The 14,023-nt window shown below is 49.7% G+C and overlaps 1 protein-coding gene across 1 annotated transcript; it reads right to left on the bottom strand.

Moving 5' to 3' along the window:
• Positions 1-822: 822 nt before the first annotated feature.
• DBH (dopamine beta-hydroxylase) lies at positions 823-13,743 on the bottom strand. Its single transcript, XM_066610774.1, has 12 exons — positions 13,405-13,743; positions 9,850-9,996; positions 8,901-9,161; positions 7,354-7,530; positions 6,898-7,000; positions 4,530-4,696; positions 3,370-3,513; positions 2,805-2,843; positions 2,476-2,535; positions 2,228-2,355; positions 1,836-1,995; positions 823-995 (listed from the first exon to the last, which is right to left on the bottom strand). Exons 1-12 carry the CDS (start codon positions 13,726-13,728, stop codon positions 861-863), a joined length of 1,845 nt encoding a protein of 614 aa, XP_066466871.1. The 5' UTR covers positions 13,729-13,743; the 3' UTR covers positions 823-860.
• Positions 13,744-14,023: the final 280 nt, after the last annotated feature.

The raw sequence follows: 14,023 nt of genomic DNA, 5'->3' as shown, positions 1-14,023 counted from the left end.
CGCTGAAGTCCTCTTGCATGTGACCAGAAGGCACTTTCAGTTTGCCAGCGCAGGCCCCCGCCATGGATTTCAAGATCCGTGGAATTTGGTATCCACAGATGGCTCTGGAGCTGAACCTCCATGGATACCAAGCTGCCCCTGTAAATGAAAAGGGGTTGGCTGGTCTTTAGAGACCTCTTTAAGGAACAGTAAGATCTACTACAGAACTGGTGCTCCTCACAGCTTTCTGGGCAACTTGTACGGCTGCAAGTCTTCTGTGCAAAGACAAACTTTTAAAAATGGCATCTAGGTAATTTTGAATTCTTCATCAATAGCCACTGAAATTCTGTGGCCTGGATGCCCTTTGGCACCTCAAGAGGCATGCGATGTGGTGGTGTGCGATAGTGGCGCACACTATTTTGTGAGGATGAAAGCAGGGGAGGAACCGTGTATACCCCCCTGAGCTCCTTGGAGGAAAAGCAGTAAAAAAATGTGAAAAATAATAAGAATATTGTCCCGTCCCCCCCCCAAACTGTGGGCAGACTTGATAGTTTCTCCTGGAGAGAGAGAGAGAGAGCGCGCATCTCAGGTGGCTGAGGTCTTTGTAATAATACATTTATTTACAAAAATGCACCAGTTTGGACAGTGTCAATGGTGTGTGCACAGAAACAATGGGTTCCTGTGATGTACTCCCCCCAGAGGCCGAGAGCAAGCCTGGGGAAGCCTCAGTTTGGATTGGAACCACAAGGAGAGGGGAGAAGGCTTAAAGTCCTCCTCCACACCACAGTCTGAATTGTGCCCCCCCCCAGCTGATCCCCAAAGCCAAATGGTGTGATACGTGTCCTGTTCGGTTTGGTCCTCAATCCAGTGAAGCCTGCCCCTCATTTGGTTGCCGACCTGTCGAGGTTAACAAGAGTGGGTGAGATGGGGGGGTGACCCGGGCCGCGCTCGCAGTGGGGGCGAGTCTCCCGTAGAACCTCAGTGATGGTTGGTAATGGCTGCTTCTCCCATTTGCCCTGCAAGAAGAAAGTGGTCTTGTGTCATTCAGCTATACGGCCAAGTCACTGTTTACATCATGCACAGTAACTGTGATATCATCTGGCAGAGGTGTGACATCATCGGGCAGAGGTGTGACATCACCATCATCACACAAAGGTATGAAATTGCCTTATTCTTAGATAATTAATCTCCCAGTACCGTATTGTTTACTGACTGGCCCAAGACTTAAAATCAGAGAATGCTTCATGGCATTCCCTCTGGGCTGAGAACAGCTTCCTTGGAGCCCTCTAGGGCAGTGTTTGTCAAAGGAGGGTCAGGACCCACTAGATGGTCCATGAGCCAATTTCAGGTGGGTCCCCATTCATTTCAAGGTACATTTTATTTTTAACACATTAGACTTGATGCTAACCATAGTATGTGACTTCATTTGGGGAAGTGTGTCAGTTCTGTACTTTGAACAGGCTACTATGTCTATGCTTTTAACAGTGATAGTCAATGGGGCTTACTCCTAGGTAAGTGTGGATAGGATTGCAGTCTTTGGGATGCTTGGGGAATTATTTTTTTTTTATTCCCACTGCTTGGGAGAGTTAGGAAGGCTCTTCTTTAGTTTAAATAAATTTTTAAACTTCTTGTAAATTTTTAGTTTACATAGGGCACAATCCTAACCATTAGTGTTCTGAACGCCTTGTCTTTGGGGGGAGAGATTTTTGCATCAAAGAACCAAGCAAAGTGTCTTTAGGGCCTTGGTGATCTTGAGCTTGGCCAGACGCAAACCAAGCTCAGCCGATCCAAAGGCTCCTGGCAAACCTAGATTGGGCAGCCATGTTATTTTCCGTTCCTGCTCACACCGTACACACCGGAAATCGGATGGCTGTCGATTTGTTGCAGTGCATCGAGATTGGAGCAAAGTCATAGAGGGACTTCAGGACCTCTCTGTTAAAGGAATTCCAAGGGACGGAAGAAAATTGCTGCGTAACAGAAGCCTCTGGGCACGTGCAGACTTCCTCGTCGTTAAACCTATCGGAAGGAGAAATGTCAAGAGTGGCCACCTCAGGAGTCCACAGGCCAGAGCCAATCCATACCACAGCTTTGTCTGACCCTCAAAATCCCACAATTAAAGGCATCCTCCCATATCCATGGGGGATCTGTTCCAGGCCTCCCTCCACAGATCCAGAAACCACAGACACGAGAGAACCCTTTTGGACTCAACACCCCAGCCACCTGTGGTTGTCACAAGGTGACGCATTACCTGTTCACCAGGTTAAAATAACGACGCAGGTAGCCCAGATCTACAGCGCTCTTGCAGAGCTCCAGCGACGTCTGGGGGTAGTAGTGGATGTAGTTCACGCACATCTCTTCCAGGATGCCAAAGCCGCCCTGCCAGGGGGAGAAGAGGCGCACACTAGATCCAACCCTCCTGCTAAGTTCTGCCTTCCTGCTGGAAAGGCGCATTCCATTACAACCCACAGATATTCACCGGCATGCAGAAATAGTTACCACGGTTGCTTGAGTCCTGTCCTCTGTGTTGTATGTGCAAGTGGTTGTCAGAACATCGCCCTGTTTATGGACAAGCATTTTGTTAACACGTGGTAGGGTGGTAGGTTTCCAACAAGACTCTTCCCCCCCCCCAAGACAGCATGCAAGGAGAGAACTGGCTGACCCAGACCTACCACATAGGTGTTAAAAAACAAATCTCCTACACTGAGATCTTCACTGGTTATGACAGAACTCGGTAAAATATTATTATTAAGTCATACTTGTTAGCGAGGTCGGAGTTTGCCGAGCGCTTTACAGGTACCCTTGCCACGAGCATACGGAGAACTTACTGGCAAAACGGTCACCACCTTCTTCAACATGCGGATCTCCTACAAGGAAACCAGAGAGGAAGGCCTTGGTGAGCGTAAAGGGTTAAAAGGGGAGTGTAGCAAAGGAACAGGAAGGTAGGAGACATTTCTGCCATAGGGCACGAATGAATGGGCGGGTGATGGCTTCTGAAGAACGTGCAAAATAGGTCTGTAATGCATTTGTCTCAGAGCAAAGATGAGACAGCGTGTAATTAGTCTGTGGAACTCCTTGCCATAGGATGTGGTGATGGCACCTGAAGGCCTAGATGCCTTGTAAAGGGAATTGGACATTTAGGTGGCTGGAGGACAAGTCCATCACAGGTGCCAAGCCATGATGGGTATATGCAATCTCCTGGTAGAAGTAGGCTACCTCTGAATGCCAGGTGCAAGGGAGGGCACCCGGATGCAGGTACCTGTGCTGTCAATCATGCCAGGGCAAAGCTCACAGTAACAAATCGGCGTGAAAGGAACCAGTGTTATGGGAGATAGTATGAGCATCCTCAAAAACAAATTGCATCTGTTGATCGCAGGAAGGAAAATGGCACACCTGGAAGTGAGGACTGTAATGGTTGTCGACGTTGACGATTTCCCGCTCTCTGCCGTCTCTCGATAACACCGTCATCACGCGCCTCCCGCTCAGGTGGGTGTGAAGTTGGGAAGCAAAGATGTGGATTCCGGCAGGGGGTAAAGCCTGAGAGTTGAGTGCAGAGGGAGGAAATGACATGCGCACATTCATGTTCAAGATCTGATAGCCTGAATTAATGAAAGCTCTAGAGATGCACCCAGTGGCATATCTAGGGTATGGCAAGTGGGGACATCTGTGCAGCTTGCTGAATAAATTCACTTGGTGAGATGGACAGAGCTGGCTTCCCACCCCATGACCTCCCCTTCACTGTTTGAACAGGGACAGCGTTTTCCCTAGATACCCCACCGGATGCACCAGTGTAGATGCTTTAGAAATATATAGCTAGACCTGAAATAATATTACAGCAATACCTTGCTGTTTCGTCTGGTTAAGGACCAGACCACAACTGAAAGTCAAAAATGGTTGCATGTCTAAGCGTAGCTTGCAATTTTATTTTGACCAGTGAAAAACATAAATTTCTGGAAGCCTCAGGAAACCACTGGAAGATGTCCACAGCATCTGCGATGAATCATATCTGTGGGGTCCGGATCCACGGATACTGGAGGTACACTGAATTTTTTTTATTCCCATGGGGCAGGTGGAAACACTGAGACTAAGGGAGAATGACTTGTCTGAAGTCACCTATGACCAATGTGAGATTTGAATCTAGGATCTCCCACTTGGTTTCTGAACTCATGGTGGCTTTTCATTTTGTATCTCCCAATGAGCTTCCTTAAAGGTCAGGTTGCCACTAACACGCACATCCCTAAAGCGAAATTAATCCAGAATATTAGGGTGGATCCAAATCAAACCCTTTTAGATGCAGAGATCCTGAGCAAGCATGCGCATACGGACAGGACAATTAAAATTTGCGCAACCTGGACCAGCATGTTCAACAGTGCACAGCTGAACAAGTACCGGTAATCAGCATGTGGTATTGTGTGGATGGCACCACGCTATACGAGAGTGTCTGTTTCACACATACATGTCCCGTCCCCCATTGCTGCAAATGGAGATTAACGTGTGTGAACGTGCTCCGGAGAGGTGAATGAGTGTAGATTCCTTGCGCTGAACATACTCACCACCTGGGTGCATTTATCGGTACAGTACCCTGTCAGGTGGAAATGGCTTTCGTCCGGCGGGATAGCCATCACCGGTGTGTATACCAAGCCCAGCTCCATTATACCAGCATTGTACGGGCGGAGAGAGGCGGTGTAGTAGAGCCGGATCCCCGAGGAATCTTGGCGGCCTAGAGTGGGAAAAGGTATACATTGATCAGTTCCAGGATCCCTGCCGACACGGGAATCCATGGCCGCTTCAGGTTTCACGAGAAGCTGAAGAGGCCTTTCCTCGTTATCCATGGATGCTGGGGGTACACTGTAGATGCTGATTGCTTTTGTTAATTAGCATCTCTTAGCAGGGATAGCTGGAGCATATGTTATAGTCTGTGTTCCTTCATATCTACCTATCCCAGAAAAACAGCCCCCTTCACACACATGACACCCTCATCTCCAACCAGAAATGACATCTCTGGGAGATCCTTACTCTTGGCTATGTGACAACCAGCTGCAAACTTTGGATGGGGACGTCTTTTTAATTTGAGTCTTTAAAAAAAAAAGAGATACCCACAGGCGACAAATGCGAGCCAGTCTGGGGATTTACAGGTCTATGCGGTGTGCAAGTTGAGCTGGGTGATGTTACATCTTTCCCTGCCCAAGGCTGTAATTAGTAGCAGATCCTCGTGAAAGATGCTGTGCCGAGGCTTCCACACGGCCCAATCCTAACATTCCAGCAGTGCACATGGTCAGAAAAGCACCGTGAAGGGCTTTGTGACAGTGCAAGGCCCAGGCGTGTCGGCGGAACACCTTCCCACGCATGCTAGAATGCCAGGTGCAAAAGGGGTGGCAACAGGATGCAGGTGTGTTATCTTTTGTGGCTTCCTGAGTCATTTGGTGGACCACTGTGAGATACAGGAAGCTGGATGGACCGTTGGTCTGATCCAGAGGAACTATTCTGGTGTTCTTATGTTCTTAACACAGACTTGCACCTATAGCTGGTGCATGTTGGCCCATTGTGGCTGCCTGGGGTAACCCAGGAGCAAGGGGAACAAATGTCCCCTTACCCTTTAGCATCCCCAAATCCAGGATGCAGTGTAGCTGGTGCCACTTCATTGCCGAGCTGGGCTTTAGGTAGAATTGGGCCGCTAGCCAGCTTGAAACGTGGCTGCCCCTCTCGATCCTGGTAATTTGCAAACCAATCGGGAGAAGGGTTTGAAAGCTAGCCATAGTGAGGAGAGTTTTGCCAAGATCCCAAGGCCCAATCTTGAACAAGCGCCACTGCAAAGGGCAGGAGTGGTGCCCTTCAATTCAGCAGACACAAATGCCAAAATTTGCCCTTGGGGAAGAGAAATCAGACACCCAAGTACAGGAAGGGTGATTCCTGGTGTCGAAGAAAGACCAGAACTTGCCACTGGGCTCGATCAGGGAAAGACCAAATTTACTTAGACTGAGCGCAGGCGTCTTAACTATTTTTAAGCCTCTGTCTCCAGGTTGGGCCCCTCGATCGGATAAGAATAACTGGGGAGGTGTTATTGGTTAAAAGGGAAGAACTAACCCCCATTATTTTTAGCCCAGTTGGTTCCCAACACTTGGAGTGTGAGATGATTGAAGAACAGCACATATGCGCCAGTGGGCTAAAAATACTCTCCCAGAAGCAAGGAAAGCAAACAAGTCTGCGTTTATGTAAATTCTGCCGCTTTGCATTTCGTGTGTGTGTCTCCGTCTCCCCCCCCACACATACTTTTTCAGAAGCCGGCCGGCTGCTGTCAAACTGCAGTGACACCCTGGAGAGCCAGCCCCGGGCACAATATTTTGAAAGAACCACTTGAAGTTCCCACTGCTGCTGGTCTAAGTCGCATTAGAGAACATGGATAGCGCATGGGGTTGGAGAGATGCACAGGAGGCCCCTTCTTCCAACAGGCAGTGGTTTCCTTTGTGGGGTGGGGGCACTCTTCCTACATAGAGATTGAAGCAAACTTCATTCCTAAGGTTGCTGCTTTTTTGGGGGGTCAGGCACACCTGCTTAGCAGTCAGAAATTCAACAGGGGAAGCGAAATGTTGTACCAGCTGAATATCGTGAACTAGGAGAACAGGAGCCATCCCAGCTGGCCTCTCTCCATTGTTTTGGAGCTGGGGGTGGTGATGTTTCCAAGGGAAGCGCTTCAACCCCCTCCTTTTCTGGCCATCTCCCTCTCCATCCTGCCTCTTGAAAAGGCAGAGGTTGCTCCCGGGTCGGAAGATGGCACAGGGGTAGAACGGTGATGGCTGGAGCTGGATGTATTTGGCATTCCGAAGTGTGCCCTTGGCGTGGTTATGTTAGGCTGCGGGGACATCACCGAGGGCTCCTGCACATCAGAACTGACCGTGACAGCCCCGCAGAGTTGTGTCCTACCTTTGAGTTTCAGGGGATTGTGGTAGTGGACTTCCAGGCGCAAGTATCGGGAAGAACCTGGGCCGCCGAACACAAGTCCAGCTTCTTCAGGGTAGTAAAATGCCTGGAAGGAGAGAGGCAGAAAAGAGCTCATAGGATGGGTTATGGCATGTCCCCCAATAGGAAAGCAGCAATGATCTGACATTAGGAGGTGATAACTCCCCCCATAGGTGAGCAAAGTCCCCCAGTTTGCTCCATGCTACTTCTCTGATGGGCATTCAGGTACCCAGGTAAGTATCTCTGCAGAGGTGGGGATGGGTGTATCGGGCTCAGAGAGGGGGGCAGGATCTACAGTGCCTCCCCTCATGCTTTATTTATTGAGGTTGCGGCACAAAAATGGTTGAACGCCACCGTACGTTGTTCTAGAAAGCAACGAACAAAACTCCAGTTTGCCAACTGCCGCTTTGGCTGACGCACCTGCGCACCCATCGCCCAGGCAGCCAGCACGTGCCTGCAGTAGTTCAAGCGCTCCGGTTTCATCTTCGAGTCGCAAGGCCCGTTGTAGTGCGGGAGGGTTTCAAATTGCGCAGCACACTGGAAGACCTCCATGTGGTGGACAAGCGCCTCGTTCCCCTTGGTAATCTCTGGTTCGTACTGCAAAGACCCAAAAAGGGGGGGGGGGGTTCCGAATTATTTTAATTATTTTGCCCTGGTAAGCAAATAAGCAACATTAATGACCTCCAGGATCTGGCTTACGCAAAACCAGGATGGCTAATTTCACATCCCTGGGGTCCAAACTTGCTCTGGGCCGTGACCTTTTCCCACTGAGCTCAACAGAACTTTTTCTGGAGTTGGGAGGGGTTGTCCTGCGGGGGCAGCGGTTGTGACTTTGATATCTGCTGAGTCACCACTTTGGTTCTCCCCCCATTTCCAACAGGCCAGGCGACAGGGTCTAACTGTTCCCTACAGCTGATGACTCAGGGATTTCTGCTGGAATTGCCCTCTTTGCTGATTGACTTTCCCCGTCAGGAGCTCACGACTCAGGTTTCGCTCTCATCCTTTCGGTGCTGAGGTCGCTCGTGCTGGGAATGGAAGAAAGCGCACAATTGCTGCAATGATTATTGAGAGAATGGAAGGGGGGAGAGCTTTGCAATAATTGGTGCAAATGGACAGATGAATCCCATCCCCCGTCCGTCCGTCCGTCCGGCTTTCTCAATAGCCTGAGTCCACGAAAGAGTGATCAGTAATTAACTGGAGCATCACAAAGACCACACTCTTTCCATAATACATAGGTGTCCAATGACAATAATGAAGAATAATATTTTTAGTTATTCTAAAATATTGATAGCCTGCCTGTCCCCCATCCAGTGTAGGCATTCCAGACTCAATGTATATATGAGACTCTTGGTTTTGCCTTTTTTCACTGTTCCCAAATTATTTTGGTCGCCTCCGGTTCTTGGGGTTGTTTTATTTTGATTTCAGGGGACATTTGAGCCCTGTGAGGCCCTCCAGCTGTGGGCTTGGCACCTGCGGATACTGGAGTCTGCGGATAAGGAGGGACGACTGTACTTATCAAGGCATCAGAAGGCCATGGGCTGGCCCCTGTCTATGGGGAGACAGTCAGGGGAGGCAATAGACAAGGAGGGGCTGATGCACAGAGACATTAGAGATGTGAAGTGTGAACCGGAGCAATTGAAATGGAGATGGGAGAAGAGGAGAAGGAAAGGGGAGCCAGTATAGAGGGCAGAAAGGAAAGCAACATGATGGTAACAGTGAGAGAATTGATCAGGAGAGCAATGGACCAAGAATGGGGGGGGGGGGGAGAGAGAGATGCAGTCACAATAATGAATAGGTGCTTTCTAGTTGTGTTATAAGAGAGAATTAATTTCACCAAAGCAAACGGACGTGGCCACTGGGTGAATATGTGGAGAGAAAGCAAGAGAGGGATTGAAGCAAACGCCCAGACTATGTGCTGGTGGCGCATAGTGATGCCGCGGGCTTTGTCGTGCTTTGTCCCGACCCACCTTGATAATGTGGTGCTTTGCAAAGCCGTCGGGAAGTTCGGTGATGTAGCACCAGTACGTTGTCTCCTGGTTGGGGATGTCCACGTTGGGGGCCCGGATCTCCATGGTCATCGTGTCGCTGGGCATGTCGGGGATGCGGACCTTGGGTTTCAGCAGCTGCACCCTTTGGAAGCCCTTCCAACGGAGCGTGGAAACGTTGATCGCCTGGAGGGAAGGAACCGGTCTCTCCAGGATGCCGTAGAGAAGGTGCACGGTGCCGTCCTGGAACGAAGGGCAGAGAGCACGTCGGTCAGGGTGACATGCCGGCTGATCCCACTTCTGAGGAAAATGCCAGGGGCTTGAACCAGGAATACAGAGTCCCCCTGTATCCACTATTTGCGGTTTCGCTTAGCCATGGTTCATCAGGCAGGTATCTCAGGTCTGTATTGCTAGGACGAACCTACTGCCTGCTTATCTTTCCCACACTCCCTGGACTCAACAAGGAAGAGAAGGGGGAGAGTAGAGAAGCGGGCAAGAGTGTCTCTCTTCTCACACATATCAAATGTTACTCCCCTTAACCTGATGATGCGCGAGTCGGCCCCCCACCATTCCTCAATGCCCTATCTCAGCACTCTACTCCCCTAGAATCCTCTTCCTCTCTCTCCCCCTCTTGCTTTTCCAATCCAGAGAGTGGGAAGAGGAGGAGGAGCAGCAATGGAGGCAAGTACGCAGACGGGTGCCCCATCTAATCTGCTGCCTTAGACAACGGCTTCAGTTGGCCTCATGGATGGACCGGCGCAGTCCCAACCTCCCCATTGCCTGCACAGTGGCTGCCATTAGACTTCAAATGATAGGCCGGCCAGGCGGGGCCTTCGCCAAGTGTTTGACCTGGCTGGTTTTGGCCATTACCTGGCCATCCAGGTAGCTGGGCTCAATAAACATCAACCTGCAGGAGGTAGGGCAGTGATACCTCTATGAAGTAGTCCTTTGGGTCGCAGGTTCCAAATGACCTCTTGAAGAGCAGATAGAGCCCCTCGGTGGCTTTCTGGGCGCCGATGAGTTTGTAGTCCTGTTGGGAGTCCATGTGCAGCTGCCCTTCCTGATCACTCCAGGCATCCTGAAGAGAAGAAAAATCCACTATATGTTACAGCCGAGAATGCTCTTATCTAGGTTGAGGGCAGGTTTTAGGCTTCTGGGAATCGTTCTGTTACCAGCACAAAACAGCAGGTTGGGGAGGTGAAGGTGGTGCAAAATGGTGACCTGTGGCATTCGAAGCAGGTAGCTGGGGGGCCCAGGCTTTGGGTGCCTGGCTATAGGGGGGGTATCCGAGAGGCCACCCTAAGATGTTTAAATATCTTTTCCAAGGAGAAAACTTATTTCTCTGAAAATTATTTTTCAATTGTTTATTGGTGTGATTATAGATACAAGCAACACTCTCCCTTTTGGGCGTTCTTGGTGAGTCACATGATCTCTCTCTCTCGTGAACATTTCGGTTCAGACCTCCATAGGACCCCTGCCCATTTTCAACCACTGGGCATCATCCACAAGCACGGAGATCCCGCCGCAAAATCTGTTCCTCTGTTTGCAGCGGGCCATGGACCCGCTCCTCTCCACTCGGTTTGGAGAGATGACGATCCCATTACAGGTTTGGAAGGGAAGGGGAAAAAAAAGAATCTCCGCTTCGCCCTGAAAGTTCAAAAGTGACTCATAAGGTTGGTTGGGCTAAAATTAGACAGGTTTCAAGTGTCGTCTATTTCTGTCGAAATCTTGGACACCAATTAGCGCTTGCTTGGAGTTCAACGAACACCCTCGGCGGGGGTTTTTTGACGGCCTCAGGGACTCGTGGGCAAGCCCAGAGATGTGTCCAGGCCTTGGGGGAATAGAAACTTGGCAGCCTCTGAGCATGTCCAGCTAAGATCTGAGATGCTTCCCAACTCATTTTCCCAGCCAGTTGCATAAGCACATCTTCGTGTTCTCTCTCTCTCCCCCCCCTTCTCCCCCCTTGCTTTTTCTGTGGCATACATTCTTCTTAAGCATACAGTGAGGGTGTAAAAGACAATAGAGGCACCCTCCCAGATGCCGCCGTTTTCAATGCAAATGCTGGGATTTGTTTAGCTTTGCTGGGAGCATTAATTGATATCCAGGAACTTGACTTAAAAATAGACGTAACAGTAAAAAAGCTCTCTTTTGTATGCAGAGCTCCTTTTGTGTTTCAAGTTGGAGAAGTCAAGAGGGGTGTAATCAGAGGTGTAACTAGGGCGGAGCCTGCAGGGCAGCTTCCCCAGGTGCTTCGTCAAGGGGGGTACGTGACTGTCCCTCAGACTCCGCCCTACTTTTGGAGGCGGTGCTAGGAGTTTTGCACCCCGCTTTCCTTCTCCTCCAAAGGGGAGCTTCCACAGGAGAAGGAACGGGAAGCTCCTAGCCTTAGGAGCTAGGGGGTCCAATTGCAAAAATTTTTGGCAGGGCCCCAGATTCACAGCCAAGGTCTGCCGAATCTTAGGGAGGTAAAATTTCTTACAGTAGAGACTTTATGGTAGAGTGGGAAACCATCAAGACGCGCGCTTTAACAGTGCATGTGACTTACTGGACCAAATGGATCTAAGCACCTGTAGGCTTATAAGTAAAACCCACAGCATGTAAATTGGCTTGGAAAAAAATACTGGTCTTAGCAACTGTGAAATGATGTAGCCAAAAATAGTGATTTAATTTTTTTTGTCTAGGGAGAAGAAAAATTCAAAATGTCCACTGCAATGTGTTGTGTGTATTTGACAAGACTAGAATAGATGACCGTAGCATGGGGCGGTCCTTAGGCACATGGTGCAATTGGCTTCACGCCGGCCCTGCCCTAAGGGTGTTGCTTCAGGGGTTAGATTGAAAAGGTGCAACTTGCTAGTGAGACATGGAAGTCCTAACATTTAACTGAAAGCTTCACTTTTTAATTCTGTTCCTTACAGAGAGAGAGAGAGAGAATGAGCAGGTCTAAGAAGACTGCCAATTACACACCTTTTTTAGAAGCTTTGCTGCTCAATGCAACTGACATCCAAGTCCATTATGTGCCTGTGATTAGCAGGTAATTAATTGGGAAAGTCAGCCCAGAGATGGGTTTTGGAAGGCCTCTTTAGCTCTCTTTTAATTACACCAGGGCCTCTACCTCTGCAAATCGTAGCGGAGGCCTTGTGCAAGGGGTGTCGCTCGCCAGAAAGCTCGACTGGGGAGTAGATATACCACTGGGTAGATTTTATTCCCCATCTTGTATGGTAGAAATTGGAAACAAGCTCACATGTCTAAGCTTTTGGCTTAGAGACATGTCATTCCTAGAGGGAGTGTTAATTCCAAATCTCTCTCTCTCTCTCTCTCTCTCTCTCTCTCTCTCTCTCTCTGTCCTATTTTTTTTCTGACAAGAGCAGAGTCCTGATTTGCCAGATCTACTTAGTCCCCTGGATGGAAGGCCGCGAGGAGCCCCCATCAAGAGGAAGCATGATAGTAATTATTTGAGGTGGGGGAAATACAATACAAGGTGATGTACAGTCAGTTACACGGGGAAGGCAGGAATCAAATGGGGTTGCCCATTGCAACAGACACTGATCCTTCCCCGTACATGTCGAGATTGACAACTGGCACTCCTTGGGGGAGAGGGGGATTAGAGGTGCTCATGGGGTCTCCAACGGCTGACCTTTTGGACCTCCAAAGGCTCCATCTCCTTTTGCTATTTAGCCAGAGTGGTTCGCTGTCACCTTATTTCACCTCGACCTAGGTCCAAGGAGAAGGTCCAAGGACCCGTGGACATTTGGATGGGAGGGGAATATTTCTTGATCCAGCGTGTCCTTAATCTGTGGAACTGCTTGTCACAGGATGTGGTGATGGCATCTGGCCTGGATGCCTTTCAAAGGGGATTAGACAGATGGTTGGAGTAAAAGTCCATTGCAGGTGACAAGCCGTGATGGGTGTGTGCAACCTCCTGGTTAGAGAAATAGGCTAACCTCAGAATGCCAGGCTCAAGAGAGGGCACCAGGATGCAGGTATCTTGTTGTCTTGTGTGCTCCCTGGGGCATTTGGTGGGCCGCTGTGAGATACAGGAAGCTGAACTAGATGGGCCTTTAGCCTGATCTAGCAGAGCTCTTCTTATGTTATATGGGACCCTCCCCTTCCCTAAAAAATATTGTATTATCAAGATCCCTTTCCTTTCGTCTGTCCTAACTCTCCCAACACTCAGTTTTAGTGGCTGTCTCCTAGTTCTGGTGTTGTGTGAGAGGGAAAAGAACACCCCTCTATCCACTGCATCCTTCCCATGCATAATATTGTACATTTCATTTATGTCCCCCCCCCCCCCCGGTGCCTTTTTCCTAGATTAAACTAGAATTGAATTTAAATCTAAGATTCTACAGACCTTGGCTGTGAACTGCAGACCTTTCCTAGACCGAAGAGCCCCGAACACTGTAGCCTTTCCTCACCAGGGAGGTGCCCCAGCCCATTCATCATTTTGGTCACCCTCTTCTGCACCTTTTCCAGTTCCTGCATGACTTACCGCAAAATAGGACTGGAGCCCGTCGCTCCAGAGGACGGCCAGGTCGGCGTTGTCAAAGCCGCCACGGTCCGACATGCCGAAAAGGAACCCGTATTTCAGCTCCTTTGCCAAGATTTGGAAGTGCACTTCTTCCAGGTGGTAGCTGACGTTCCACGAGAGCTCCAAGAGGCCACGCGGATCCAGGGGCACCTTGTACGGAAAGTCGTCCTCCCTCCGATCGGTGCCTTGCAGGGCGGCCACTAAGATGACCAAGAAGACCGCCAGCAGGGTGAAATACATGGATGCCGCTTCGCGGAGCTTGAGCGTTGGACAGGAGGGTCTCATCCTCCGCTTCCCTGCGGTTTGCATCCTTGAATTGAGACAAGCCGAGGGAGCACTTGGCTTCTTCCATTTATATGCTGGCCCTCCTGGGCAAAACTGGGTAAGTGATACCGTTTAATTGCATTTAGTGGCCGGGAAATTGGATTGCGCCATTGACTCTCTCCCTGATGCCCGTCCGTTCCCCATTCCCGGCCCAAACACTTGTCATTCTCTGCCTCCCCTTAATTGGCTCTAATTGTCCATGGACATTCTCAGTGGGAATTGAACTTGATGGAGAGATCTCTCCCCCCTTCCCCTT

This window comes from Tiliqua scincoides, chromosome 16, assembly GCF_035046505.1.
Source record: "Tiliqua scincoides isolate rTilSci1 chromosome 16, rTilSci1.hap2, whole genome shotgun sequence".
Lineage (NCBI taxonomy): Eukaryota > Metazoa > Chordata > Lepidosauria > Squamata > Scincidae > Tiliqua > Tiliqua scincoides.
Note: the sequence above shows the minus strand (reverse complement) of the source record. Positions and strands in the feature narration are given on the sequence as shown.

What these genes read in the sequence shown, in the direction of transcription:
- DBH (XM_066610774.1), bottom strand. Translation starts at nt 13,728, where the DNA reads ATGAGACCCTCCTGTCCAACGCTCAAGCTCCGCGAAGCGGCATCCATG. An exon ending in GGCTCCAGTCCTATTTTGCG is followed by an intron (nt 9,997 to 13,404) that starts GTAAGTCATGCA and finishes TCTTCTCTTCAG; the next exon opens with GATGCCTGGAGTGATCAGGA. An exon ending in ACAGGACTCAAGCAACCGTG is followed by an intron (nt 2,356 to 2,475) that starts GTAACTATTTCT and finishes TCCCCCTGGCAG; the next exon opens with GGCGGCTTTGGCATCCTGGA.